Source organism: Ursus americanus, chromosome 2, assembly GCF_024610735.1.
Source record: "Ursus americanus isolate L20-20 chromosome 2, mUrsAme1.1.p, whole genome shotgun sequence".
Taxonomy (NCBI): domain Eukaryota; kingdom Metazoa; phylum Chordata; class Mammalia; order Carnivora; family Ursidae; genus Ursus; species Ursus americanus.
Window position 1 is genome coordinate 86,926,883 of NC_142128.1, and position 13,830 is coordinate 86,940,712.

Here is a 13,830-nt window from a genome sequence, read left to right on the forward strand (position 1 = left end):
AAAACACAAAGAACACAAGTAATCTGCCAAAGCTTGAATAGTTGGTGAGGAGCAAAATGAATTTGAACCCAGGGGTCTGGCTCCATAGCCTCAACTCCCAGAAAGTATGCTCTCTTGACCCTATTACCATGTATTTCTTAAGACACTCAACGTAAAACTTTGCATTATAATCTTGAGTCACAAGAATGATTAATAAACAAAATTAAAGAAAGAGGAAGAAAAGGCAAATGTTAGAAAATACTTTCTTCCATTTCATAATCTGCTTGTGTTATCAGAGTTTAATTTCTTCTATCTCCTTCATGGATTTTACATCTGAGTTTGCAGTTTTCTGTTTTCCATTCTTTAGGATTAAGATGGACTTCATAAAAGATGTCTGAGCTTTTAAATGCAAAAGATACTCAGTTTGTACAAATTGGAAGGGATCCTTTTGTGTTTTCATCTCAATAAGCTGTTTTCCCCCAACTTCTATACAGTGCTATATACATAATAGGCATTCGGTTAATTTTTTAAAAATATTTTAAATAAATGAAAATGATCAAGGCATTGTTGGAAGCGATCTTTGTGCCCATTTCTGTAGTATTTTCCTTTAACGGATTGCACTTTTTTAAAATGCTTTCAGATTGGGTTGAATTTAGCCCATATGAGATTGGCATGGCTAAATATGGTACTTTTATGGCTCCTGACTTATTTGGAAGCAAATTTTTTATGGGAACAGTTGTGAAGAAATACGAAGAAAACCCCTTGCATTTCTTAATGGGTAAGTGATCAAAATCTACCATTTGTTTCCTTGACTGTTTTAAATCTCAGTGCATTCTAAGTTATTCTCCATTTCTGCTTTATTGTAGGTGTCTGGGGCAGTGCCTTTTCTATATTGTTCAACAGAGTCTTGGGAGTTTCTGGCTCACAAAATAAAGGTTCTACAATGGAGGAAGAATTAGGTATTATTAAAACATGTTTCTGTTGATCATACTGTGTTAAATTGATAAATTTTAACACGCCTATATAGACAATTAAATCACCGTTAAGATTGTAGTTGTTCTAAAGTTACCAATAACTTAGTTAAATCAACCTAAGTATTTCCCAAGAATCATCTGTATATTACTTCTTAGGACTCTGACACTGAGGTTTTGAAATTCGTAAGAACTATTGATTCCTAAGAATAAGTTTTAACTGGAGCGTCTTCATTCCTCTTAGTCATTATATATCTAAACATACTGCTCACATTAGAGAATACTCCTTTTATCAATAGGGTTTGCTTTTCAGAGATTGGATTCGTCAGCAGTTGAACACAGTGTGATACTTAAATTCATTCTTGCCGGCTCGCCTACCTCTTAATTACTAACTCACTAGTCTGTTAGCTTCCTATAGCTAAGTCATACGAAAACGGAGGAAATGATATTTCAAATTACATCTAATAAATTAACACTAATGATTTTCTTTAAATCTAACGCCATGGCCCATAATAAATTATAATATTTACAAAACTTGAAAAAGGAGACTCAACTGAGGACCCGTGGTTTTCCTTGGTTATAAGGTTAATGACAGGAACATTGGTTGTCGCCGATGAGTAAGTTTGACTCAAAGCAAACAAAATGAAACATACATCCAGCGCCCCCAACCCCCTTGCCCCTGTTTCCTCATGGCTATTTAGACTGGTTGTGGGAAGCAGCAGTGAATGTGCTAAATCTGATTGTGGGGCCAGCCCGGCGGGGGCTGGGGAGGAGGGTCCTGTCGATTATCAGCATACTAACTACCTACTACCTCTTCTCTGACCGTGAAGTATCACACAACTATGTTCACAGAAGAACATAAATGACTTTTTCAACAATCAATTCATTTGAAGAATACTTGCATGTAAAAAACTTAATGTAGGATTTTTTTTTTTTTTTGACAAGCTGCCCTTAGTTTTTCCAGGCAGTGACAGTTGATTTAATTAAGCTTTATATGCAACGCCCCCCACAGTTGTAACATTAATTAATACACTACAGATTGGCTTCTAAGTAGTGTTATCATTCCTCCTGCAAAATCGATTTTAGCTATTTGATATTGATATTAAGGGCACAGCAGTTTTCCAAGTCCTTAACATTTTCTTCTATATATCATTTGTATTTTTGGGTAGTTCTTCATAAGTCATGGAGAAGTGATCTTATGATTGCACTAGCACCAACGATGTTAAAATAAAAATAAAAACAATAAAGAAAGCACTTTGTGCTTGAACCTGCTCCTGTCCTCTGAGCAGCACTCAGTTAGCAAGCAGCCAAGCTAGCTGGAACTTTGGAGCCTGCTCCAGCCTTAACTACAGAGCCCCATTCTCTCAAGAGTAACCACGAGGCCAAGTGTCTATTGCTGAAATGCTCTGGCTTGACTTTTTTTTAAGGAACATTATACCCCACATGGATAAATAGCCTGTTCATGACTCTAATTTTATGGAAATAACTAACTGTTCTCAAAATTTTATGAAGATTTCAGAAGAAAAGAGAAAAAGGACAGATGGAGCACATGTTATGAGGCTTCCTTTTCTGTTGAATAATCTAGATAAACCTAGGACTTGTTATTTTCTTCTCCTATGGCAGGAAGAGAATAGGACTGAAATAACAGATCTGAGGTGGGTGAGACAATGGCTGAAGGCCAAGGAAAAGGAGAGTGTTTACACTAAGTAGTCTTCAGAATATTCTTTATTGTGAGATGTTTCCTTTGGGGCCAGTGGTTTGGCAGCCTATTTACTTGTCCTGTGTGTCAGACTGAGGGGGAATATTGTGTACTTGAGATCCACCGGCCAGCAGGATGCGTGTTACCTCAGATTAGGTAAGGGTTTCCAGAAATGAGACCAGAGAGGTGACTGAGGGGAATCCGAAGACGCCTGGTGACTCTTTCATCCACCAGTTGACCAAAGTCTACCTCTTCATGGGGTGCTCAGAGATGGTTTCTGTGTTTGCTTCCTCCCTTCTGAAGAAAGACATTATGGTAAATTGGACCATAATCTGATAACTCTAAATGAAATTCTTTACATTCTCAAGGAATTTTGAATGTAAGCAACCTGTGCTTTTGGACAGATGGAGCTATGTTATACTGTAGTGATGGAAAATAGATACATTCAAATATTTAGCTATTCATCTCTTGAAAATATCTTTACAAAAAAGATAGTGTTTTGGTGAACCTTTTTTTTTTTTTGGAACCGTTTACTTAAGTGAGAGTATATAATATGACCCAAAAAAGAGAAAGAGAAAGAAAGAAAGAAAGAAAGAAAGAAAGAAAGAAAGAAAGAAAGAAAGAAAGAAAGAAAGAAAGAAAAGGAGAAGAGAGAAAAGAAAAGAAAAGAAATGCTTACAGGAAGAAAATTTTGTTCTGCTAAAATACATGCCTACACCTAGAGCAGATCATTTCTTAACACCCCCTCTTCTATACAACAAAACTACTTTCTATAATAGTTACGAAATGAAATAAATAATATTAGCCCACAAACATTATCTTTTATTGAATTTCATATGTGTAATCATGCCGGTAAAATAAATCTAAAAATTAAAGTCAGCCTACTACCTCAAGCATTTAAAAGCCTTCCATTATATACCCTCAGTCGTTCACGTATATGACATTTATGTAGGTATAATAAACATATGCAGAGCAATAAGGGGAAACTAAATGTTATACGTAGACTTCTCCAAGTTTAAAGCCCCCAAATGATTCTGTCACTGAAAATTATAAATTTAGAGTCTGTTTCTCTGAGTTTAAAGCCTTAAAATGATTCTATCAGTGAAAATTATAAATTCAGAGTCATGTTTTTTAAAATAAAAAAATTCTGACTGGGAGAAGAAAAAGTCACTATATAGAAAGTGGTTTCATGTCAGTGTCCAAAGAAGGTCTGATTTTTCTACAAATGCTGATGATAAGAATGGTCTGTGTACTCCATAGTTTAGGTAATTTTTACTTGGAAAAAAACAACTAGTTATTATGTGGATTTTACTCCCGTCTTTGTTTTAAGTGTTAAGGATTTATGGTTTCTATTTCAGTTTTTATAACTGCCCTCTTAATAATTCTTGACACCAAATTCTTGACACCAAAAGACACCTTTCAACAATTTTCAGTATTATTGAAAATCAAAAGATACCTTATGTTAGTAGTTTTCATTCATTTTGAAGGAATTGTTCTGTGGTCCCCTGTGGATTTTGGTTTTACCCTACATTTACCCTCCTAAACACTACTTAAAAATATTTCATTGCAGAAAAATATACCTTTTTAGTATAACAAGGAGCTACAACCAAGTTATTCTTTCTGTCAGGTTTAAGACAAACAAATAAAATTCTCTCCTTTAAATCATGAATGAGTAGTTTTAAACTAATTTTTCCTGTCCTGGGAAATTTTGTGGTCCAATGAGAAATTTTAAAATACTAGTAAAACTAATAAATTTCAGTACTAAATTGATCTAAGTTTACACTAGTAAACTCGGTAGCTCTCACTTGGTGGTTTTCCTGAGATTTCTTCCTTACAGTAAATTTAATTGTGAGTCTTGACACCTGAGATCCTTCAACTGTTCTGGTTTTTTCCCCGCAGAAAATATTACAGCAGAGCATATTGTGAGTAATGACAGCTCAGATAGCGATGATGAATCACAAGAACCCAAAGGTAAGAGAATCTTCTCTGGCAGGGGTCCATTAGGAAAGGAACTACGTGTTGTGTCCGATTCCTCGCTCAAGATGCTAATGGTGGTCTCTGCTTAAGCCACGGAGTGATAGAGAGTATGGTCGCTTTTGGTTCACAGAGATAATTGATGCTGTGTATATAATAAAATATGCCAATATAAATATCCCTTATGCTTTTCTTTTTAATACCTCAAAATAGTATCCATGGAACAAATGGAGAATAAACTGGGATGATTGAAATACCAAATTCCAAGTCCGATTACAGCACCAGGCTTCTTGGCATGAAAATTGTGATATGGGAACATTTTTCCGTGGCTTTAAAAAATTAAAATTTCATCTGTAAAAATTTTGTTATTAATAAAGTATCATGTGAACAATTATTCTCAGTCCATTCCTGAGCCTTATCCCATGGTCAGCAATCCACCTCTTAGGAAGAGATTGGTGACGAAGTGGGGTAGAATTATCAAGAACTTTTTATCGTTGATGTTATTTCTAAGTGTAAATGAGTTCTTTCACATTTTGACAAGGCAGTTTTCAGCTTGGTGTGGATCACGGGGCAGGGATAAGGTGAGGATCGGGGATATTTGTTGCAAGTGTTATGTGGGAAAGTGGAGTGATTCTACATTTTATAATAACTGGGTAAACATCCTACAATCGTGTGAATGTGACCATCTAAATTTTAGAAGGTATTAAATGCTTTTTTTGCTCTAAATTCATGAATTCCTCCCGCCACGGTGTAGATATTGGAAGAGCCTGTTTTATCCTTGCTGAATCAACATTAAAATTAAAATTAAAATTCTCTTTTCACTGCGGGGCCGTGACCTCCTCGTAAGATGGGTTTGTATAAACTAGAGGAAGGGTAGCTTCTCTGGGAAATGCAGCTACACAAGCCCACAGTTTGGCTGGCCTGTAGTTTCTTGTAAAATTTAAAAAATTAACCCTTCCCTGGGCAGACAAAACTTTTGACCAGGCACGAGGTTTAGCCGCTGCTCCCAGTCTCCTCTTCAGTCCCTATTTGCCCACTGTCCTGCTGCTTCAGGAAGCCTGTGATTGGCCCAATTCCTATATTAGGCAGGAACCATGAAAGAACCCTGGCCTGGAAAGAACTCAGTCCTCATTCTGTCTCCTTCCTGTTTTTACTTTAATTTTTTTAGTTGTTTGGGTCTTTTTTTTTTTTTTTAATTTTGAATTTCCTTTTAATGAAGGGTGCTGGCCATTACAAAGGGAATAGACAGTATATGCCTAACATTTTTATTTTTATTTATTTATTTTTATTTATTTATTTTTTTTTAAGATTTTATTTATTTATTAGACAGAGAGAGAGACAGCCAGTGAGAGAGGGAACACAAGCAGGGGGAGTGGGAGAGGAAGAAGCAGGCTCATAGCGGAGGAGCCTGATGTGGGGCTCGATCCCAGAACACCGGGATCACGCCCTGAGCCGAAGGCAGACGCTTAACCGCTGTGCCACCCAGGCGCCCCTATGCCTAACATTTTTAGAATTAGTGTGTATTAATAGAGGGACTGTCAGGTAGGTGTAATAATGGCTTGTTAATTATTAAGGAAATTGCTATAGATGGTTGGTACATTTGATCACCTCTGGTTATCTTAAGGCTGAGAAGTTCAAAGGCCCTTTGTACATGCCTACTTTTGTTTTAGTACCAACCTAGATGGGAGAATGAGATTCAGGATGTTCTTAGGGATTTCTTACTAGTTCTTAATATTCATTTTTTCCTTTTAAATAAAATTTTTGGAGTAATTTTAGATTCACAACAAAATTGAGCAGAAAGAACAGAGAGTTCCCATATATTTCTTGCACCCCACACACAGAGCCTCCCCCACTATCAACATCTATATCAGAGTGGTATATTTATTACAATCTATGAAACCACATTGACACATCCTTATCACCCAAAGTCCAAACTTAAGGGTTTACTCTTGATATCGTATATTCTAGAGGCTTTCGCAAATGTAGACTGACATGTGCCTACCAGAGTAGTTTCACTGCCCGAAGCACCCCTCTGTGCGGTTTATTTCTTCCTCTGTCCCCCACCCCAACGTCTGACAACCACTTTCTTTCTACTGTCTCCACGGCTTCGCCTTTTCTAGTACGTCAGATTGTTGGGATCATACAGTATGCAGCCTTTTCAGATAGGCTTCTTTCGCTTAGTAATGTGCATTTGAGTTTCCTCCATGTCTTTTCATGGCTTCATAGCTCTTTTTTTTTTTTCTTAAGCACTGAATAACATTCCATGGTCTGAATGTACCAGTTTATTTATCCATTCACCTATTGAAGGACATCTTAGTTGCTTCCAAGTTTTGTCCATTATTAAAACTGCTATAAACATTCATGTTCAGGGGTGACTGGGTGGCTCAGTTGTTAAGCATCTGCCTTCAGCTCAGGGCGTGATCCCGGCGTTCTGGGATCGAGCCCCACATCAGGCTCCTCCGCTGGGAGCCTGCTTCTTCCTCTCCCACTCCCCCTGCTTGCTTTTGTTCTCTCTCTCACTGGCTGTCTTTCTCTCTGTGAAATAAATAAATAAAATCTTAAAAAAAAAAAATCCATGTTCAGATTTTTGTGTGGATATGTTTTCATTTCCTTTGGGTGAAAACCAAGAAACATGATTGCTGGATCATGTGCTGGGGGTCTAATTTAGTTTGTAAAAAACTTCTAAAGTGGCTGTCCTGTTTTGTGTTCCCATGAGCATGTGTGAGTGTTCCTGTTGCTTCACATCCTCACCAGCATTCAGTGATGTCAATGTTTAGGATTGTGGGGTTTCTAGTAGGTGTGTAGTGTTATCTCATTGATGTTCTAATCATTATTTCCCTGGTGACATCATGTGGACCATCTCTTCATATGTTTACTCGCCATTTCTATGTCCTCCTTGGTGTGGTGTCTGTTAAGTTCCTTTGCCCATTTTTTAATTGGGATATTTGTTTTCTTATTGTTGAATTCTGAGGGTTCTTTGTCAGATAAACAGTCCTTTATCAGATGTGTTTTTTGCAAATATTTTCTCCCAGTCTGTGGCTTGTCTCCTCATTCTCTTGAGGCTTCTTCATTTTTTCCTCAGATGATTTTGAGCAAGGTCTTTAGGAATTTTCAACTTTAGTTTCTTCAAATCTATACTGGCATCATTTTACCTGCTCTCACAGAATTGTTACAATTATCAAACTGCAAATACATATAAAGGGCATTAAGTTGTAAAAGGCTATGCAAATAGAAATTTATTTGGTATTGTAACTAAAAAGCAGTCGATTATCATTTATCTGTTGACTGCTGGGTTTGTCCCACAAATGATGCCATTTCCAAATATCTCTTAAGGAAAGTAGATCTTCTTTTGGTATGGAAGTGAGGTTTATTTAATAATAATGACAATAATGATGATGATGATGATGGTAATTATGATGGAAGGAAAAGGAGGAGGAGGAGGAGGAAGAAGAAGGAAAAGGAGGAGAAGGAAGTGGAGGAGTGGGAGGAAGCTCCAAATTTTTGGAAAATAATTGGTATCTTCTTCGGATCCTATGTAACCAGAAAATATAAACCATTCAGTTTAATTTTTTTTAAAGATTTATTTATTTATTTATTTGAGAGAAAGAGAGAGCATGAACTCGGGGGGGAAGGGCAGAGGGAGAGGGAAAATGAGTCCCAATTAGACTCCAAGTTAAGCATGGAACCTGACGTGGGGCTCAATCTCATGACCCTGAAATCACGACCTGAGCTGAAACCAAGAGTCGGTCACTTAACTGACTGAGCCACCCAGGTGCCCCTAAATCAAGTCACTTGAAAACCCAGTTTGTTCTTGTGAAAGATTTTTTTGTCATATATGGCTTTGGAGAAGTGTGGGAGTAGAAAAATATATATATTTTTTGTGAGTATGTAGTCATCTGAATTGGCTCCTGAAAGATCCATTCATTTAGTCAGCTCGGTTAAGCTAATCTTTATGTAGATAAAAACAAGTATTTATTATGCTTTTATGTATGTCTAGTTAACATTTCTTAGAAATTATGAAGTTTGAACATAGACTTTTTCTTTTTTCTCATATACATACACATACAGTTTAATGTATGCATGTCTATTTATGTAGAGTCCCCAGAAATCTGAACAGAGGGATGCAGGCCGGTGGAATTATGCTCTACCGCACAGCATTCCTGGACTTGGATTATCAATGAATAATATTGATGATAATGATGACGCAGCGGCCACTGTCACCTCTTGTCTCTACTACTAACTAGTGTTGATTACGAATTTATGATGATACATGACAGGCCAAGCATTTTTCTAAGAGACGCGCATGAATGCACTATCTCAGTTTATCTTCACACCAGTCCTGCGAGGTGTCCTGATGAGGAGACGAAGGCTGAGAAGAGGTACCTCACTAGTAAGCTGTGGAGAGAGGATTGCAATCCAGACAGGCTGATTCTGAAGCCAGTGTTCTAAGCAGCTCCACGATGTGGCTTCCCAGCAGGGGTGAGGTGTGCACAGGTTTTAAGGACAAAGTCGTTTAAAACTGCTGCTTTCAGAAGATTGCGGAATTTTAAGACATGTTAAGGCATGTGTTTAAATTACATGGTTTTAAATTCCGAACTTTATAAGCCAGGATGAAATGACTGTTCGTAGAGTGTTTACTGAGCAGGAAATATGTGTGTTGAGTCCTTCAGCTCTCTCTCAGTTTGCATGATTCCTGGATGTTTACTAAACAGGATAGGGAAGGAAACTTAGTGATGGAGAGGAGAGGATTAGCTCCTGTGGAATTTCCCTGTGTGTGTGTGTGGCTAGACACAAGGAAGGAAAGGACTGGGGAAGGCCAGAAAGGCGAGAATAGAAGTTTGCCTGGAAATGTAAGAACAGACCACGTAACGCATCAAGAACACGATCTGCAGACTGACTGTAGGTAAAGAGTAAAGTAAGAACAGCTTAAGAACAAAAAGGATTACTGAAATATTTACTGTAAGTTAGACAAATAAATGTCCAATCAAAAGCCACAGAGCTTCACTATTAATCTTACCATTCAATTGCCAAAGGTATTTTACAAATTTTCTTTAAAACCAATTTAGTTAACATATAGTATATTATTAGTTTCAGGGGTAGAATTTAGTGATTCATCAGTTGCATATAACACCCAGTGCTCATTACATCACGTTGCCCTCCTTAATGCCCATCACCCAGTTACCCCATCCCCCTACCATCTCCCTTCCAGCAACCCTCAGTTCGTTTCCTATGGTTAAGGGTGTCTTATGGTTTGTCTCCTCTGTTTTTATCTTATTTTCCCTTCCCTTCCCGTATGTTCATGTTTTTGTTTCTAAAATTCCACATATGAGTGAAATCATATGGTATTTGTCTTTCTCTGACTGACATTTCTCTTAGCATAATATGCTCTAGTTCCATCCATGCCATTGCAAATGGCAAGAGTTCATTCTTTTTGATGGCTGAGTAATATTCCATTTCATATATATATATATATATATATACACACATACACACACACACACACACACACACACACACACACACACACACATACACACACCCCACATCTTCTTTATCCATTCATCTGTTGATGGACATCTGGGCTTTCTCCATAGTTTGGCTATTGTGGACATTGCTGCTATAAACACTGAGGTGTCTGTGCCCCTTCAAATGGCCAACAGACACATGAAAAAATTCCTCAACATCACTTAGCATCAAGGGAAATACAAATCAAAACCACGGTGAGGGGCGCCTGGGTGGCTCAGTCGTTAAGCGTCTGCCTTCGGCTCAGGGCGTGATCCCGGCGTTCTGGGATCGAGCCCCACATCAGGCTGCTCCGCTATGAGCCTGCTTCTTCCTCTCCCACTCCCCCTGCTTGTGTTCCCTCTCTTGCTGGCTGTCTCTCTCTGTGTCAAATAAATAAATAAATCTTAAAAAAAAAAAAAAAAACCACGGTGAGATACCACCTCACACCAGTCAGAATGGCAAAAATTAACAAATCAGGAAACCACAGGTGTTGGTGAGGATGTGGAGAAAGAGGAATCCTTACACTGTTGGTGGGAATGCAAACTGGTGTAGCCACTCTGGAAAACAATATGGAGGTTCCTCAAAAAAACTTAAAAATAGAGCTACCCTACAATCCAGCAATTGTGCTACTAGGTATTTATCCAAAGTTTTTCTTAAGGGACGTGGGAATCTATATAATGTTCTGGCTCTTTTTCCTTAGGCACTGAAAATGAAGATGCTGAAAGGGAGTATCACAATGACAATCAAGCAAGTTGGGTCCATCGTATGATAATGGCTTTGGTGAGTGATTCAACTTTATTCAATACCAGAGAAGGACGTGCTGGGAAGGTGCACAACTTCATGTTGGGCTTGAATCTCAATACATCCTATCCAATGTCTCCTCTGAAAGACTTTATGACGCAGGAATCATTGGATGAAGACGAACTGGATGCAGCCGTAGCAGGTAAGCACACAAAACATAATCCATGGAAGCTAATCCAGGAGATCTTTATTCCTTTCTAGGGAGAAGCCTTTTGATCATTGTCAATACCTATCCATTTATGCTCAATTACAGCAACATCCATTTAATTCAAACTTCTGTTTTTTTGGAAGAAACATATTCATTGGACAGGAAGTGGCATAGATACGTCAGCGTAGAAAATTTTCACTCAAACACTGAGGAGGGACCTTAGATCCTCTCTGTATTGGACAAGGTTCACTCAGAAAACAGGAAACCGTCTCCCTTGTTTAACTGAGAGGGGTTTAAAGTAGGGAATTAGGTATTTACAAAGTTGTTCGAAGGCTTGGAAGAGAAAGCTCCAGGCTGAGCTTCCAGGAATGATTCCAAAAACGCTTCAGAATCACCCCCACAAACGCCCCACAACCGTGCTTGGCAGTGGAAGTGGCAGAAATGTAGCCTCTGTCTCATTTCCTCCTTTGAATCCCGTGTGGGTATTTTCCTTGGCAAAGGGCAGGTCTCAGCAGAACCAGCACATATGGGACTCTGGTTAACGTGGTCCTTAGCCCAACTGTGTGCACAGGAGGGCCTGCAACCCAAGGTTCCGAGTGGAGTTGACTTCACCGGTCTCAGTGTCTGTGAGGCACCTGGGCCTGTCCCTCCAGTTCTCAGAAATGTTAGCTAACTTTCTTAAGGCCAGCTGGTAAGATCCCACTCACTGTCTTGTTTGTTACTTTGTCAAATTCCAAGGAATAATAATTCCCTTTATTCTTCAGTTCCATGCATGTTTCAAATTAAAAGTTAAATTTGCCTTCGTGACTAATCAATACATAATAATCTTTCTTATAATGATCCTGTCATCTAAAATCTTCCTACGTCATCAGACCATCATTTTTCCGTTAACTGCCCAGATGTCGTTTCTCAGTCATTTCTGCTTACGGGCACCAACAGGATGCTGTAGAAACGTAGGTGGAGTATTTGCAAAACCCTTTCTTCTGCTCTCTGGTTAAGCATCATGCCTATAAAATATTTGTGAAAATTAGGACATGGCTTTAGGTTTGGTGGTGTTTCTGGTGGTGCTGTTTCCACTTGTTGCTTGAGCCGAAAGGAAATTGCAAAAGCAAAGTTTTCCCTTGTTTTTTAAACAAGAAGACTAGAAACTCACTATACTTTACATTATGTTATGGCATCGAAGTCTAGGATGTGAGGTATGGCATGCAATCCGTACCCTTTCATATTAACAACGATAAAAGTCTGTTTGTGATAGAGTCAATATCTATTTTAAAATTCATCCAAAATTAAAAAAAAAAAAAAAAACCCTTGCCCATTAATCAGTGACCTCATTTGTCTTGTGGCCCATGATTATACTTATTGCCATTATCATACCCATTAAATGTGTCTTCCTTAGAAACTTAGGCTTTATGGATGAATGATGACAGCCATTAAAAAACTTAGTCTCAAAGGTCATTTAGAGCTAGAAAGAATCTTTAGAGCTATTTTACTCTAAAGAAAAGAAAGATCAAAGAAAGTCATTCTCATTGCCTACAGTTTTCTCAGCTGACCTAGCATGGGGTCACAGACCTCAGCGTTGCTCAGAAGCTTTTCCTTTCTGCTAGACTCCCTTCCCCTCAGCCCTTGTTTTTGTTAGTCATTGTTTTGCTGATGTCAAATGGAAGTTTCCTTTCTGTGTACTACATTACATCTGTTTTGTGTTATTAGTTTGATAGGGCTACCCAGAATAGCTCCTGTGGTTTGCATAGCATGCATTCTGCACTCCGCATTTTAACAACTCCCTGGTGGTTTTGCAATATTTTATGTAGATTCAGAGGTCTTCGGCTTCCTAGATCAAATGCGGCAGGCCTCGTTAAATTTGAATTCCAAGCCATATATATATGTATATATACGTGGTGTAAGTGTGGCCCTTGCAACATTTAGGACTTACTTGTACTAAAACATTATTTGTCGTGTGTCTGAAATTCAAATTTAACAGCATCTTGTATTTTTAGTAGATAAATTTGGCAACCTTAAGAAATGTGTCTTTCATTATTTTCACCTGTTTTCAAATTGTTCTCCATTTTCATCTTCCTTGTTTCTTTTGTTTATTCGTGCATTCACACAGTATTTACAGAGCACTTGCAACGTGTTTGGTACTAGGAAGCCAGTCGTCCGTGAGACACTGTAATCCTCGCCCTCATAAAAGTTGAAATTAGTTTTTGACCTTTCCCTGAAGTTTTGATTCATGGAAAGATTTATGTATTTTAGTTAAGAATAATAGAAAAGTAGAGAAAAACTGACACCCAGCACCGCTGATTCTGATGGAACTGTGGGTCAATGAAGACACAGTCCTTACTTCTCTCTGTGGTGCTTGGAGAATATCATTGTATGTCACCTAATCTGACTCCTTTCTTTACTGGGTGCCCTTTGAAAGAAGACTCACGGACAGTTCTCATAAAGTAAAAGGAGGAAGTAGAAAATTTAATCATCTCAAAATATGGTGTAACATCAACTAAACATTCTTTTGTTGACGTATTTTGGAATGTGTTAACCAAAAACTGTTTTCAATTAATGCTATTTGCAAAGAACTTTAAATTTTATTTTGGAATGTTGTATCTCATAAAGATTCTATTTCACTCACTCTGTATTTATCCAGCTGGAAAAAAAAGATGTGTATGGCATATAGATTTTAGTCAAGAATCTAGTCAGGTCAGTGATGAGTTCATTCAAATTCATAATTTACAGACTAACGCTGTTAAAAATGACTGCGT

At 38.0% G+C, this 13,830-nt stretch overlaps 1 protein-coding gene across 4 annotated transcripts in view; it reads left to right on the forward strand.

Moving 5' to 3' along the window:
* PLA2G4A (phospholipase A2 group IVA) overlaps positions 1 to 13,830 on the forward strand; it is a 154,719-nt gene that overhangs the window by 114,286 nt on the left and 26,603 nt on the right. For all 4 annotated transcript variants that reach the window (XM_045811363.2, XM_045811364.2, XM_045811362.2 and 1 more), the window contains 4 exons: positions 620 to 757; positions 846 to 938; positions 4,549 to 4,620; positions 10,829 to 11,071. In XM_045811363.2, coding sequence (XP_045667319.1) covers positions 620 to 757; positions 846 to 938; positions 4,549 to 4,620; positions 10,829 to 11,071 — 546 coding nt within the window. The remainder of the gene's footprint in view (positions 1 to 619; positions 758 to 845; positions 939 to 4,548; positions 4,621 to 10,828; positions 11,072 to 13,830) is intronic.